The 17,299-nt window shown below is 35.2% G+C and overlaps 1 protein-coding gene across 4 annotated transcripts in view; it reads left to right on the top strand.

The window, feature by feature from the left end:
• NR3C2 (nuclear receptor subfamily 3 group C member 2) overlaps nucleotides 1-17,299 on the top strand; it is a 172,828-nt gene that overhangs the window by 136,154 nt on the left and 19,375 nt on the right. For all 4 annotated transcript variants that reach the window (XM_060686873.2, XM_060686870.2, XM_087874516.1 and 1 more), the window contains exons 5-7: nucleotides 865-1,206; nucleotides 2,494-2,638; nucleotides 15,155-15,285. In XM_060686873.2, the coding sequence (XP_060542856.2) occupies nucleotides 865-1,206; nucleotides 2,494-2,638; nucleotides 15,155-15,285 (618 nt within the window). The remainder of the gene's footprint in view (nucleotides 1-864; nucleotides 1,207-2,493; nucleotides 2,639-15,154; nucleotides 15,286-17,299) is intronic.

A 17,299-nucleotide genomic window follows, 5' to 3' on the forward strand; every position in this document is an offset into this window, starting at 1 on the left:
ATTGAGTTTGGATAAAATAATCTATAATGCAGACTTGTTTGCCATTCAAGAACATAAAAGTTATGTAGTTGGTTTGGTCTACAGTAATATTTGCAGAATACATGCAATTTTGTTTAAAAGAAAAAAATTATTGGAAGTTCTTAGTTTGTGACCCAGGTTACTAATGATATGAGAAGGTAATAAAGATTTAAAGTATAATTTTGGTAGCTGTTACTTGAGTTGCTGCACTTAACAATATTTCTGTTAATTATTTTAAAGGAATTATAAAGTGCAATTTCAAAACTAGTTGAGAAAAAGCTTAGCTGAGAATACTGCAAAACAAAAGAGCAAGAAAATAATAAGTGATTCAGTTAATAAAGGGAAACTTAAATGGCTTACGATGGAATACTGTTATAATTTGCTTTAATCTCTATGCACTTTCCTGCTTCAAAATATATTGCTATTATTATTAAGAGTTTCAATTATTATTAAGAGCCGAGGTGGTGCAGTGGTTAGAATGCAGCCCTGCAGACTATTTCTGCTAACTGCCAAGTGCCAGCAGTTTGGCAGTTCAAGTCTCACTGGCTCAGGGTTGATTCCAGCCATTTTACAATCCAAGGTCGGTAAAATGAGGATCCAGATTATTGGGGGTGATATGCTGACATCTAAACCGCTTAGAGAAAGCTGTAAAGCACTGTGAAGCGTATATAAGTCTAAATGCTATTGCTATTATATAATACAATATTATATAATTATTCAATTATTGACCTGGTTTTTCCCAATGCCATTTGTGTGTTTTACATAGCTAAAAAAAAAAAGATAGTTTCTGGTGTTGTATGATACAACTACATTCTTACCCCATTTTCTGATTCATCTTTGCTACAGCCCGGAAGTCGAAAAAATTGGGCAAATTAAAAGGTATCCACGAAGATCCACCTCAGCAGCAGCAGCAGCAGCAGCCACCACAAAGCCCAGAGGAAGGGATTACATATATTGCTCCAGCAAAAGAACCCTCTGTGAACACAGCACTTGTTCCTCACTTATCTGCAGTTTCACCAGCACTTACTCCCTCGCCTGCTATGGTTCTAGAAAACATCGAACCTGAAATTGTATATGCAGGATATGATAGTTCAAAACCAGACACAGCGGAACACCTGCTCTCCACTTTAAATCGTCTTGCTGGCAAGCAGATGATTCAGGTGGTAAAATGGGCAAAGATCCTCCCAGGTAATGGAACTCTGTAAGACTACTCTTACTTTTTAACATGGCCATTCTGAGTTTAAGGTATGCTTTGCTCAAAAGAATGTGTTAGAACTTCTTTTGTATAAAGAATATATTCATCATTAGAAAACATGTGTACAGTTTTCCTCCATGTGGGTTGGGGCTCCAAATTCTCAGAACAGGCATTGTGGGAGATATAATCTAAAAATATCTGGAGGTTTTAGAAAGGATACGTTAGCTGCATGATACCACTTATATCCATAAATATAGACATATGCTCAGAGTATTTCCAAAATACAAGTTGTTGTTGTTTTTGTTGTTATACAAGTTATAAATATTTGCTTAGAACATACAAAAATATAGCAGTGTGAACAGAAATTTTGGCCCCTTTTTAGAATAAATCTTATATTTTCATGTGTGTTTGAGAATAACCAGTTTCAGATCTTTTCCTGAAATATAGCTCATAATATTACTAACCAGGGCTCTGTTATAGAAGCCACCTCCGCATTGTAAGGCCAGTTCACCAGCCTGCCAGGTGATGTTCCCCAGCTCCTTTCTTACCCTCCCTCCCCTTATCCTACACATGTTATCAACAATATTTTTGTCTTCAGTTATAGAATTTCCAAGCTGATGCAGACTATCTACCTCTCTTGCATTTTCTTTTTCTTATTCCAAGAACCTTGTTGATAGCTAAGGGGAAGTATGGAAAATAAGACACTGAGAAAATCAAAAGAGGGTGGATTTTAAATGTTGCAGATAAAGCCAAAACCATAACAATGGTTATGACTGAGTTATAGTACCACATATCCAACAGAGCTGCCTGCTCTCCCCATATCTTTTTAATGCTTTCCCCTTTCTAACCTCTCCTTAATTGTGGTATATCACCAATCTGCCTGGCTCATTCCTGATCCTTTCCCAAATTGTTTGGCCTGAAATACAGATTTTCAGTCCAGACACAGATCACTGCAAAATAATTGTTCCATGCATAGGTGGCTTCATGAGTCTGCATAGATTCGCAATCATCCAGGTCATGGTTGTCCCAAAGGTGCTTTTTCAGGAGGCAACTGGACTTTCTTGTTTCTTCAAAAGAAAAAACAAGAAAGTCCAGTTGCCTCCTGAAAAAGCACCTTTGGGAGGCTTCATGAAGAAATGTTTTTCACATCAATAAGATAAAGTTTTAAAATTAGAATTTATGTTTCCTGACAGGGCTAAATCCGTGTTTGTATTTCTGGGTGTTAAGGAGTTCTTTTGCTACTAAAGATTTACTAATCCTTTTTTTCTTTTTCTTTTCAGGATTTAGAAACTTGCCTCTTGAGGACCAAATTACTTTAATACAGTATTCTTGGATGTGTTTATCGTCATTTGCCTTGAGCTGGAGATCATACAGACATACAAATAGCCAGTTTCTTTATTTTGCTCCTGACTTGGTCTTTAATGAGTAAGTTATCCAATAAATGCTTGCTTTTCCAAGGAAGTTTATAAAATAAAGCTCTGCTACAATGTATACATATAGAATGCAAAGCTGTGAAGGAATACAAACACTGGGAAATGAGCATATGGAAACATCTTTCTCACATGTGTTTTTCTTGCCCTTATCTTTAATTTGCATCTGTCATTGTATGTGCTTCCAAAGCTTCAACATTTAATTGGCTTTGACAAATAACTAATACGTAACTTAAAGAAAAAGAATATTCAACATATCTATTTACTTTTACACAATTTGAAAATATTTGCATTATTTTTAAAAAGTTTATTGAGAGAAATTGTTCTTGTTAGGAGTACACAGGAGCTCAGTGTAAATTCATTACAATGACAATTACTAATTTTGGAAGAAGCCTTTTTTATATCATACAGCAATAATTGTAAGTGTCATTTATTTCATTGCTGTGGGCTCCTTCCTTTTCTACCTAGAAACATTAAATCTTGTCTATATTAGCCATGCCATAAAAACAAGGATTCAAATCAAAAATACTGCTGAAGCTCATGTGAAGGAAGTGAGCTACTTTGATATAATTATTCTCTTTTTTAATGGAACAGCGGCAACAGATACCATATTGCAAATTACTCTTGAAATTGTTTTAGGTTGTTAAACTACCTTTTGTGCCCTAAGAGTGGAGAAAAAAAATCAAACAAAGTTACTTGCAGAAAATGTTTAATAGTTCCTCAGATGCTGTTTATGAAAACTAAAAACTCTCAATCATACTTTTAAGAGTTGCTTGGTGCAGTAAAATTAATCTGACACTGGAGATCTATTATATATTAATTGCGCTGGATTGAGATGAATTTTGTGTAAATGAAATTTTGCATTATGTTAAAATACATGGCTATTTTTTCACCCTTCTACTTACCTAAAACCTAATATAGGTGAACCTCCAATGGTTGTGCCTGTTAGGTATTAATAAAGTATTTAAATAATTAGAAGATTATTGGAGCTAGTAATGAAGTCTCAGTACCAGAAGTCCAGTTTTTTTCTTTGTCACACTATTTTTATAAAAATAACAGGGCAACATATTATCCAGATCAGCCTTTGTCAACTGATTTTCTGTGAAAATCTACAGTTCTCTGAGACATTGCTAGATGTTCTGCAAACTATCATCATTTTTTAACTTTGTGTGCTATATATTGCTAGCACTTGGATGGTGGGAATAATTTAACATGCTGTTGCTTATCTGTCAGACTATTGCTTTGGTGTTGTAAACATTGTAGGTTGGGACTAAATTGTATTGTATAGTTTTCATATTTTTATGCACGGGTCCCCTGAGACTTGATTCCAAGGGTTTCTCTTGCGTAGTGGTCCCCAAACTTTTCACCCCAATGACTCCTTCATGAATTTTCAGATTTTCATTTATCCTCAAACAGTTATTATATGAAAATAATTTGATAAATACTATTTTAATGAATACCATTACAAATAACAACAACATTAATGGAAAGTTCCATCGATCCTTGGGGGGATTGATATTGGCCACTTTGGCGAACTGTTTTTGAAAAGTTAAAAATTGGAAAAAGGCTAATTTAAATAGTTTAATCTAGTCTAATCAATTGTCTGAAAGGTGCTTTTTTTCCAAAGGCAATTGGACCAGAGGTGGGATTCACTTACTTACATTTGCGAACCAGTAGGGAAGGTAAGTGAATCCCACTTCTGGTCCAATTGCCTTTGGAATTGCCATCTCTGTGCATGTGCAGTAGTCACACATTACATTTGGGTGGGTGGGCGGGCATCGCTGCTACAAGTTCACGCAATCCGGAGAGAACTGGCTGAATCCCACCACTGAATTGGACTGTTTTTTATCTGAGGAAAAGGAAGATGATGTTTATAACAGCTGATGGTTGTTGGATAAGAAGTGAAAATGTCTTCTTTTTCCTCAAATAAAAAACAATCCAGTTGGCTTTTTTTGGGTGGTGGGGGGAAGCACCTTGGAAATCACTATGATCTGGATGACTGAGAAACTCCATAAATCTAATCAATTATTTTGAGTAGCTGTATGTAGTCTAACAAAATTTATTTAAAAAATTCAGTTGTTTCAGGATAGACGACAACATTATTTTGGATACTTCAGTTTGCTTCTTCTCCAGACTAAAAATGCCCAACACTTACAAATGTTCCTCATATGATTTTCCTCTGAGGTCCTTTATCAACTTGGTTGTTTCTCTGAATATATTCCATCTCATCAATATTTTTTCTAAAATGAGATGCCCAGTACTCAGTACAATATGGATGGGATTTGGCCAATGGACATATCTTGGTTTTGACATCTTTTTTCAGTAGATTCAATTACAGTTGCTTTTTTACCATTTACTTTACATGGTTGTCTCATAACAAAAAACACTTTTTTTGCATGTATGGTTCCCTGTTCTACATTCATGCTTCTGCTTTTTCCTATCCAAATATTACACATCACATTTGCCCTTACCAAATTTAATAGTGACTGATTACTGCCTGTTGTTTCCACCGTTCCAGCAACATGATACTGCCTTCTATGATACTTTCCATTCCCCTTCTCTTTGTGTCATCTGTAAATATGGTAATAATATTTCCAAACCCTCATTCAGGTCATTGATAAATATGTTGAACAACATAAGACCTAGAACAGAACCTAACAGCTCACCATTTGACACTTCCCTCCAGCTTAACCTGTCATTTGATCTGTATTTTATATGTTTATTCAAACAATTCTGAATCAATTTAAAATAGCTAAAACAGGGCCCTTTTCCCTAGTACAAGTGGCAGACTTTATCAAGCTTTATTGATGTGCATGTATTAATTTATATATTTATTCATCAAATTTATATGACTGCCCATCCCATGAAAAAGTGACTCTGGGTGGTGTACAATAAAACCTAAGAGTTGACAATTAAAAATATATAATTCGGGAGCGGGGGGCGGGATAAAATACTACATCCACTCTATTTCCCAGGCAATTAAATTGGAGAGAGAGAGTTGGCTCCTGCCAAGAAATGCATTCCTTTCTAAATTCTCGCCAACCAATTGTTTAATGATTTGTTTCTGAATTTTGCTCAGTATTACTGTCAAGCTGACCTGGTTTATATTGTTTCTTTTTAAGAGTAGAACAACAGTTACCTATCTCCAGTCATCTGCCATGATTTCTTAAAGTTCACAGGAAGGGACTCTAAAGACATCTACAAGTTCCTTTACAACTTTTGGATGTAATTGCTCTTGTTATGGAGATTTGAATTGATCGCTAATATTTCCTAACCCTAATTTTATTTACCCTTGATTTTTCACTTCCTCTGTTTGTTAGTGGTTCTGAGCAGTTATATTTGAATTCATTGGGGGGTGGGAGACTAAAGCAAATGAGGAGCTGAAGACTTCTGCATGCTTGCTCTCTATTTATTTATTATCCTACCATTTTCTCCTAGGAGTGGGCCTCTTCCTTCCTTCCTTTTTCTTTCTTTTACTATTGTCATAATTGAAAAAGCCATTTTTCTTGCTTTTAGCTTCCCTTGGAAGCGTAGGTTCCTTTGGTTTTTTTAGCCTTCTAACTTGTTTTCTGTGAATATTATATATTTGCTGATAGTCAGCAGCAAATATATAATATTAATGATTACACTTACATTTTAATTCTTATAAATGTCCCTTTTAACTCTAAGATGCCATTCTTTTTGAAATGCTATGAAATTAGACTTCTAGTATCTTACTATTCAGAAGTTGCCAACTTTCCTAGACTTCTTTTGTATTTTTGTCCATAAGGGCTCAATTTATAATTCTATAAACTTAATAAAATTGGCTTTTTTTAAAATCTGGGGTGCAGGTACAACTATGCTCCAATTTCTTTTTTGAGAATATGGCAAGCCTCAAGATAATGTGATCAATTCCTCTTAAGCTTGCACTGCTTTCATTCTTTAATCAATCGTTCCCTGTTGGTGATCTAGTTCACCAGATCTCCCTTGTTGCTTTTTATATGAAAAATAAAATAATTGATAACAATTTTTTGAGGTTTGACTGCATTGATTTTTCCCCTATAGCTGTAGGTTTGTTATTTCTCATTCTTTGTATTTTTACCAAATGCTTTCAACTGAATCTTTCCTTTGTTCCTCTTCCTCTTCTTTATTGGTTTACATATTATTTTAGTCATGATGAAGGATTACATTCCAATGCAGAATTCAACAAGAAGACTAAGTGCATTTTCCCATTATTCAGTATCCAGCTGTAGATGTTACAAGGTAGTTATCTGCAGTAGGGAGCAATTGTGCATGCAAAGACTTCTATGTGAGCTAGAAATTGAATAATGCAGATTTTCAGCTCATATGGAAGAGTTTACTTATAGAGAAGACGATTCATCACTATTGATAATCATATGACATCACACAACAGGATATACAGAGGAGAAGGGCTACAGTGCCATTGTTCAACCTGCATTGAGATCTCTATAACAATTTATGACCTCTATTGTATTATGTCAAACAAATACTCTCAGACTTAACTTGAAGAATTTTGCTTTTATTAGCATTCTTAGAATCTAAAGGTTTATGTGTTTCATTATCACCCAGGGATAGTTGCAAATACAGTGCAAACAGAATAAATAGGCTTAACAGAAGTTTTCTAACATTTCACACCATCAAACTATATTTGTACTGCTTGGGCCCCCAACATGTTCCTGATTTCAGTCAATTACCTATCAACATGCACTACTGTGTCTGCTAGGATTCTTTTACTTTGGGTAAAAATTGATTTGCTGCAAAGCAAAGCATTAATCTAATTGATATTTTTCACAATGCCCCTCAGCCATAATCTCAATCTCAAAGGCATTACTGGAAAATTAAATGCTGGAGGTCTCTAGCCCAGTTCTTTGCATACCTTCTGATATATGAGTATTGTGTAATTATCCCTACCCAAGAACTCCACATTTGTTTGCTACCTCCCCAAAACTGGATACTGCTACAGGGGCGGGTTCTACTTACCTTTACTACCGGTTCACATCGTGCATGCACAGATCATTTATGATGATGTCCGGGTCAGTGGGTGGAGCCTCCCGTCAGTTTTACTACCGGTTCTTGCAAACCGGTCCGAACTGGGAGCAACCCACCATTGTACTGCTACCCTAGTGTGTTTCTGCAGACATGAGTCAGGAAAAGCATACACAATATATCAGCTAATTCTGAATTAAACTTTTGCTGTAAAATGGAAATGTCTTTCTGAACTAATATATTGTTTTTTCTTCCTGGCTTTAAAGTTGGGAACTTAAAGAGTAATAGTTACTTACATGTACATATAGTGTCCTAGAACAAAATGTTGCCTCAGCTATGATCTTCTGGACTATGTTCAACTTGGTCCATTCAAGGCTACAACAATAACACCACCAGTTTTCACAATCAGCAATACAGAACTCCTGCTGTTATGGAAATCGCTTCTATATCTCGAGCAAATGCGTTTTCAAGTGGTTCACAATTACATAATCTTCATCATGTATGCAATTATAAAAAGTTAACAAAACGTTTCATTTTATATTTTAAAATTATCAGTTTCATTTAAAAAAAGGTATGCAAATTACTGTATAAGATAAAAATAGGTGTTTCATTTTCTAAAAATTTTATGGGAGCTATATCAGTTATGTAAATTGGTAGATTGTGTTATAATACAAAGAGCCTATCTATTCTCATTTGAAATCCTGCAAGGGCTGTGTAAAAGCATACAAAAGATCATATAGCTCTGTTATGAGATTCATATGCAGTTTCATATTTACTGATCTGTCATTCCCATTAATATTATAAAGCTAATATAAAGAGACATAACCAGTGTCCATTGATGACCTCCTAGAGCAGAAATAAGGGTCCTATATTTAGTTTAAAGTGTTCCTTTATCTTTCCAACCTATGCCCAGTTCTTCAGAGCTAGTGTGCTATTAATATTGTAGAAATATTACACGTCCACATATATAAAATTGTGATGTAAAGGCATCATCCCTTCTGTTGCTTTATGTTAGGCTATTCTTTCATTCTCAGAAGGGGATTAATACTCAGTCAATCAGCAGGCATAATTTGTCTCATTGCTAAACTGGGTTTTATAGCATATATGTTGGTAAAGGTAAAGGTGAAGGTTTCCCCTGTCCAGTCATCTCTGACTCTAGGGGCAAGTGCTCACCTCCGGTTCTTAGCTGAGGAAGCCAGTGTTGTCAGAAGACATTTCCGTGGTCATGTGGCCAGCATGACTATATGCCGAGGTATACAGAACCCTGTTACCTTCCCACCAAAGTGGTATCTATTTACGATGTCCCCATCAGTTACTGACTTGGAAGAGGATGACCTGGAACCATACCCATTAGGCATAGTCCAGATCCCTGGAATACTTAGCCCGGGGATAGAAGAGTTGCATTCTCAGGTCCATTAGGCAGGTCCGGGGTGCAATTGACTGGATGGACAGCCACCTACTCAAGAACAGGAAGGAGAGGCACCAGTTAAATTGAGGATTAGTAACAAGCTGCCTCTGATGAGGAACAGCTGCCACTCCACCTGATCCACAGACATGAAGAGCGGAGAGATTGGAAGCTCAGAGGAGGTCAGCAAGGCTGCTTGTGAGGAAGCAGCCTTGCCCCTCCCAGTCAGAAACACCTGTTTGTCGTTACTTAATAAGGCATGTGGAATGGAGCGGTTGGCAAAAATAACCATTCATTTTCCTGATCATCATCGTCAGCTCCGTGCTTCCTGCATCCTGGTTTTGCACTATGATCCTTGAGTTTGCTTTGTCGGCTTTTCCTGGACCTGGACTTGGATTTGGGCTTGGATTTGCATCTGGATTTAGACTTGCCCTGGGAAGCTTCCTTGGGGTTTGTGTTTGCTTGAGAACTTACTACTTGGATTTATTCACTGAACTGCTTGGAAGCAGAATTTGTGACTTGGGAGATTTTGGGAGATATTGCTATAATAAGTAGAGTAGTGCAGTAAACATATTCTACTAGCACTTATTGCCATGTGTGTGACTTGGGTCATAATACTATTTATCTACTTGCATTTGCATACTTATGAAGTGCTAGATGGAGAGGAACTGGCACAAGTAAAGGACCTCAGCCCATCTGGCAGAACTTGGTCTCGAATCTGGGTGGTCAGATTTCCAGATTTCAAGCTCAGCATCTTTAACTATTGAGCTCTCATGCCCGTCATATGTTGTTTCATTTTGTTTTCAAATGTAGTTGATCTCTACATAGCACTATAGTTTATTCTGATATATTTAATATTCTGGTCTTGCAAAACTCAATCTAGTACATAATTGTCAGGATCTCGGACCTGCGCACGTTTCGTCATGCTCTCAAAACTTTTTTATTTCAGCAGGCTGGCCTGGCCTAACTCTCCTCTTTTAAATTTTTAATTCGTGATTTTATAAATTGAGTGTTTTAATCTGTGTTTCGGCCAAAATATTTAATAATTTTAAGGGATTTTTTAGTATTTGTATTATCTGTATTTTATCTTGGCTGTTCACCACCCTGAGTCCTTCGGAAATAGGGCGGTATAGAAATTTGATTAATAAATAAAATAAATAAATAAATAAATAAGTGAAATAATCAACTGTAAATGCCATTGAATTCTGCTCCTCAAGTAGATTTTCTGCTCCTCAAGTAGATTTTTTCTGCTGTTGTAGAAATCATAATGATCAAAGAGAATAACCAAGAGAACATTTATGATTGCTGAAGCATCTATATGGAATAAATGAATAGCGAAAGATTGAATTTTATAGGTGGGATGAAATACATTTTCATTATGTAATACTGAAATAATGCTTTAAACTCTGTTGACAAATACTGGAAAGTAGGAGTTTTTTTAATACCAGTAAAAGGAAAAAGAGCACTAACTGACATTTTTTTAAAATATGTGTTGTTTCAAAGAACTGTATTGAGCATATTATGAGTGAATATGGAATGGTGTACAGGAAACAAAGATAGAAATTTAATCTGAAAGAATTACAATTATAATCTGGGGACTTTAAACTGAAAATGTCAGTATATGTGAATAATTATTATGATAATTTTTTAAAATACCAATTTTAAGTGTTAATTTTGAGTAAAATTATAAAAACGAAAGATTAAGTAGTATTTTACTTTGGGTTGGAATTACAGTATAGCAGAAAAATCTGCTAATTTAATACAACTCAATCCAAGTCAGAGAGGTAGGCTTTAGAAATAATATGGGTGAGGGAGCATTTATTTATTAGGAAATATCTTGCCAGAAAGTATTGCAAGAACATCTCAACTCCAAATTAGGAGCTGGATCATGATTTATCAGTGGTTCGGTTTTGCTGATTATTTAATTGGCATCTGTTTATCCAAGTTTCTGGATTCTTCAGTGCATTATATAATGCACTGTATACCATCACATCATGCTTATTCTTCATGTATTTATCCAAACACCCTAAACAGTACTAAACTTACGTTCTGTTGTAGATAAGATGCGGGGAATAGAAGATAGTTTAGATTTTCATAAGGCACAGAAAAGGGTAGTGAACTCGCATACACAGGGTTGGAAAAAAAAGAATTGTGTGGAGGGGGGAAAGGCAGGAAATGTATCTGATTACTATCAGATTAGATGGAGATGGAAACCTTGGTGTTGAAGGTAGATTGTTGGCTTTAGCAAAACCCAGTTTGGACTAGTAAATCTTAATAGTTCATGATCAAGTGATAAAGGCTGCTGAAAATAAATTCTTGGGTGCTACCTGAAGAAGTGGGCTAAAGATAGAGCAGTGGCAGTTGTACTCGGTGCAAAAAGCGCTCAACAGAACCGAAGAAAGATGGAAGATAAGAAGAAGGTCAAAGGCTTACCTGCTATAGAAAAGCCAGCAGATTAAGCTGCTGTGATGATTGATGCCAACTAATGTAATTTTAAGCCTAGATAGAAATAGGTTTAGTATTTGAAAACCTAGTCAAGATTACATCATTCTATCTATAGGAGAATATATTCAATATACGATACAACTCAATGTATAACAATATCCTCCTCATTTGAGAATAAGCAATGCAGATAATTGCGAAAGTTCTGAAGCTGTCTCCTACCAAACTTCAAACGTATGCTGGGTTGTTTTTTTGTTTTGTTTTGTTTTCATTATTCCACCCAGGAAGTGATAACTACATTTTAACAAATTCTTCAAAACAGCAAATATATTTCTATTGTTTATTCTATTTTAACACATGCTTATCCAAGAATTTTATCTCCTAGTTTTCAGAAATACTTAACTCATTTGAAATCTCCAGTGCAGAAATCTTAGAGATGTTCCAATGAAGAGAATGTATATACAGTATGTAGTTCAGGCTTGATCTGTGAAATTCTTGGGGCTCTCTGAACTTGGCTGTTTGCTTGCAAACATTTCATTACCTGACTAGGTAATATCAGCAGTGCTAGTGAATGTGGGGTTTGCTTCCTGTTTATATGCAGTAGCTTGCCCTCCCAATATTTGTGAGATTGTTGTTTTTTCTATGAAAGTTCCTTGATTAGTATATTATTTTCTGCTTGATTGTTTAACTAGTGCTAATTCCAGATTAATTAATTAATTTATCAAATTTCTATGCAACTCATTATACTAGCATGACTCAATGTGGTTTACTGGTGAGGATCTGGTCTTATTTCCTTCTTAACTTTTTCATTGTCTCTTTTGAATGATGTGTAAATGTGATTTATCTCTATGTATTTGTTGATTGCTGATTGGTCTGAATGCCAAGCTTCCAGGAATTTGGTAGTGTTTATGGTTTTAATTTGGTCTAGGATGCTCACAGTTTCCCAGTTGAAACAATGGTTGAGTCTGTCCATGAGCTATGAAACTAAAGTTTTATCATGTATCCCGACTGCTGATCCATGGATCCTTTCTGCTAGTATTTGCTCTATCCGTCCTTCATAGTGGCTGTTACAATCCTTACGCTGTATGTAATGGGTTATGTTAATACTGCCCATTTGGACAGTTGCTGAAATTGAGGAATTACTTTCATTTCAACAGTGACAATAATGTGCAACTGTCCTTTGCATGTAAGTTACTAACTACTTGAAAAGTTCAATCTTTATTCATCTCGAAGGAATTACGCATTACCTGATTCTGGAAGAAATTATGTTGTTAATGGGGTGGGGGGCTATTATTTTATTATTATTTTTATTTCTTTTATATTGTGTTTTTATGTCCTGTAAGCCGCCTTGAGTCTCCATGTGCAAGTAGGCAGCAATATAAATTTTCTAAATAAATAGCTTGTATGATTTCTTTTCTCTTTATGTTTTCACATTGTACTAGGATGGTGCAGAAATCAATGAATTGGTGTAATTCGTGTTTGACTCATAGGCCAACCTTTGGATTTGTTTTATTTCATTTTGTTGTTTTGCCTTTGCTTTTGCAGATGAAAAATACATTACTTCTCTATGGAGATACTAACTTTTACTTTATAATTATATTACTATCGACATCTTCTGTTCATATGTGAGCCTTAATTCTAGTTAGAAAAATGAACTTAATATTAAACTTTATATGGGCAGAGAAGAGGAGGGCATGCCCATAATCTGTCTATATAGCCCTTCAGGATTCAACACTCTCCCCTTTGTTGCTTGATATGAAACAGATAATGAATAGAATAGAATAGAATAGAATAGAATAGAATAGAATAGAATAGAATAGAATAGAATAGAATAGAATAGAATAGAATAGAATAGAATAGAATAGAATTCTTTATTGGCCAAGTGATTTGACACACAAGGAATTTGTCTTTGGTTAAAGTTGAATGGCTTTATCTGTTTGTTCAGTGATACTAGCTCCATATCTCAATTTGGGGTTGACAGGTGAAGCTGTCAGTGTATTAATCTGATGCCTGGAGGTTGTTCAGGTATTGGGAGAAATAGACTTTGGCTCAGTCCTAATAAGACTGAGTGTCTTTAGTTGTTCCCCTCTCCCCAGATCAAGTATATGATCTTGGATGGTGGTGCACCTTCCCATTTAAGGCTGGTCCACAAGTTAAGAGATCTCTGGACTCACAACTGTGGCCAGGAGGATTTACACAGGTTCATCTTGTGTACGAGTTGCTGCTTTCTTCAACTGAGAGGTCCTTCAGATGGTCACTCACAATCTGGTCACCTTTTGATTGGACTATAGCAATGTGATCTACAGAGAACTTTCCTTGAAGATTATCTGGAAACTACAATTACAAAATGCAGCAGCATAAGCAATAACAGGTGCTACATGTTATACCCATGTGTCACTGCTATGTGAGCAGCATGGGTTGCCAGTGGGCATCTGGGTACAATTCAAGGAGCTGGTCACAACCTGCTAAACCCTTCATGACACAGGGCCTGATTATCCGTAGGATAGTTGATCTGTTGTTCTTCTGCCTGCTTGTATGTCCTGGCAGAGCAAGTGCAGTCAAGGTCCTTTCTATGAAACATTGTCATTTTGCAGGGCCTTAGAAAAGTGTCTTCTCCATTGCTGCCTCGGAGCATTGCCCCAGAGATTAAAAGAGTGCCCTTTCTCCTGGGGTTCTGAAAAGCTCTTTTAAGACCTGGCTCTGTTCCAGAGCTTGGAGTTAATGTGTTCATTGATGCACTTCTGGGGCCCCTATCATATTTATAGGATTTATTATTTTGTTTTCTACTTATTATGTTTGTTTAGTTGTTTTCTGAATTCTATAATCTCATCTAATTGTTATATAGTCAGTTGAAGACATCCAATATCTCAGCCTGATTTCTTGAAAAGGGAAGGTAAAACTGGCTGTTATCATTACATGATCTTCAGTTTGCACCCACCTAAAACTCTTTATAGTGGTTTTGAGAAAATATTAAATAAAATAAAATAAAAATGTTAGATGAATCTCGTACTGTACTTCTTAGGCTGTTTATAAACAGGACTCTAATCTTCCTAAACCAACCAATGGCCAATCATATTTGGATAGAAGCAGTGTGAAATAATTCCTTTATTCAGAACATACCGTAGATCCAAATGATTCTCCACTCTCTCTTTTTGATAAAAAAAAATTCCCATAGAGTACCCAAAGCATTCGCTATTCCAAACCTGGGCTTAAATCTGTATTGAACTGGATTGAAAAGAACATTTTCATTCAAAATGTTTCTGAGTCACTTAAGCAGCCCGCCAAATATTTAGCCACCTTCACGAGAAAAGCTTTTGCATGCTTCTCTCTAGTCTAAAGAGAATCCATTGACACTTATGAGGTATTAATTTTGACAGGATCATACTTCAGTCAGTGTTTTATCATGTTATCTGAGTGTAGTCTATACAATTATTAATGAGATGAAAACGATCCTTGAGGGAAAAGTCTATCTTCTTTTCCTAATGATGACAACAGCATAAATTATTTTTATCTTAATTAGAATAAATCATTAATTTTGATGTACATGGTCATCCATTTCACTGTATAACAATTCTATGCACTAAAGGGCATATCAAAAATACAATACAAAACATTAAACAATAAAACATTTGAAAACTTCAGCATATCTTTATTTTACCCGTGTCTTGTCTTTTACAGAGAAAGGATGCGGCAATCTGCAATGTTTGAATTATGCCAAGGAATGCACCAGATCAGCCTTCAATTTGTTCGTCTGCAGCTTAGCTTTGAAGAATATACCATAATGAAAGTTTTGTTGCTGTTAAGCACAGGTGATTTTCTTGATGATTCCAGTCATAATTTTTAAATACTATAATATTGTATATTATTGTAATAACGGACTAATCAGTATCCAATAAATTAAAAAAGAAAAGAAGAGAATTTTGATTTTAAGAACCGGAAGGCTCTTCAGTGTTTTAGGCTTAGCATCTATAGCATTTTTTGAAAATCAGGATTGATTACTTTAATGCATTGTGTGATAGCTTTGAAGTTAGTTCAAACTATAGTTCGTAGGCTCCTAAAAGGGTCTAGTAATTGAGAACAGACATTCTAGCTTCAGTACTGAGATCTACCAAATCCTGTTATAATTTGCAGCCCACAGTAAGATGGTATTAACTCTTCTGTACAGCATAAATCTGTTTTTGTTTTTACCTTTAAAACCCTAAGTGTATTAAAAGCTGAATTCAACATGGCACATGCCCAGTTTCTCTTCATGGCATGATAATTTGCATTTCTTTAAGATTAATTTGCTTGATTTATAAAACGAAGTCCTGCATGCTTCAAAGTAAAGTCTAGCATTATAGCTGTTTCTAGAAATGCCTGTGAGATTCATGTATGTTATTCCTAAAACACAACTAGGAAGTTGCAATCCAGTATTTTGTTTGGAAGTTTGCATATATACTAGAACTATACATACACACGGACACACACATATATATATTACATGCATATTACATATATAAATATGAGTGAAGAATAGTTTACTTTCTGCTTATGGACACAATGTAAGTAATCATAATTACCGTGTCAGCCATATTTAAAGAATCTGTAAAATATCCTCTCACAATTCCTGTTATGCACTCCAACATATAATGTGGATTTCTCAAATTAAAGAAAATCTTGACCTATATGATCTTCATAATGTCCCACCCAAATATTAGAAGATGATTGATAACGGGAGGCTTCAGTATACCTCCACTTATCTATCAGGTTTGTGGTGTGATTTGGTCCACTTAGTAATCTAATGCACATTGAAACTGTTTGGGTAAAATTGCAAGGAATATTATATGTGCCATACAAACTAGTAAAAAAGCTTCTTTGTTTAACAATTGTTTACAATATGATTTTTATCAGGGTTGTGCATGAATAATGTATGTAGTTAAAATTTACTCTTTAGAATGTCCTGATATGCTGGTTCTATCTTAGCCATGAAAACCAACTGGGTCACTTTGGGCCATTAATTCTATCTCTCAACCCAGCCCACCTCATGGGGTTATTATTGTGAGGAAAATAGGAGGACGAGGTGTGCTGAAAATGTCCATGGACTTGAATTGTTTATAAAAATAATAAAGGAGATATACAAATAAATCTGTTCTACTACTCCTTATAGCAGTGCTTCTCAACCTTGGCAGCTTTAAGATGGGTGGACTTCAACTCCCAAGATTCCCCAGTGTAATGCTGGCTGGGAAATTCTGGGATTTGAAGTTCACCCATCTTAAAGCTGTCAAAACTGAAAAATACTGCATTATAGTTTGATTATATATTGTATTATAATATTTATTCCTTATAATTGGTGTTCTAAGTTATACACAGTATTTATACGACAGAAACTCTTATCATAGATTGTGTTTAACATACTTGGTGTCAACATTGAAAGTTTAGCAAAATATTAAGATCTGCTTCTTTCACTGAAACTATAACCTGAAATAAATTACTTCCAGAGCTAAATTGATATAGGGCAGACAGGAGGTAAGGAAAGGAAGCTTAATAAAGCCAATTCTTAATTTTATCCAAAAAATACTGCTTTAAACTAAAGGAAAAAATAATGAATGACCAAGTCAAAAAAGAAAGTGGAAAGGATTTGAGTCCCTAAATTTTGAAAGAAAGGAAGAAAGGAAGGGAGGAAGTATTTTAAAATAATATAAATAAATCTTAATTTCCTAACTGCCCCTATGCTGTACTCATACTGACATACAAAATGTATGCACATTTAAAACATTTTGTCATTTCTGCTTTTAATTTTTTAAAAACTCCATAAAAACATATTTATATTTGCCTCTACATAGT

The sequence above is a fragment of the Pantherophis guttatus genome, chromosome 8 (genome assembly GCF_059756535.1).
Source record: "Pantherophis guttatus breed Tessera chromosome 8, ASM5975653v1, whole genome shotgun sequence".
Classification (NCBI taxonomy): domain Eukaryota; kingdom Metazoa; phylum Chordata; class Lepidosauria; order Squamata; family Colubridae; genus Pantherophis; species Pantherophis guttatus.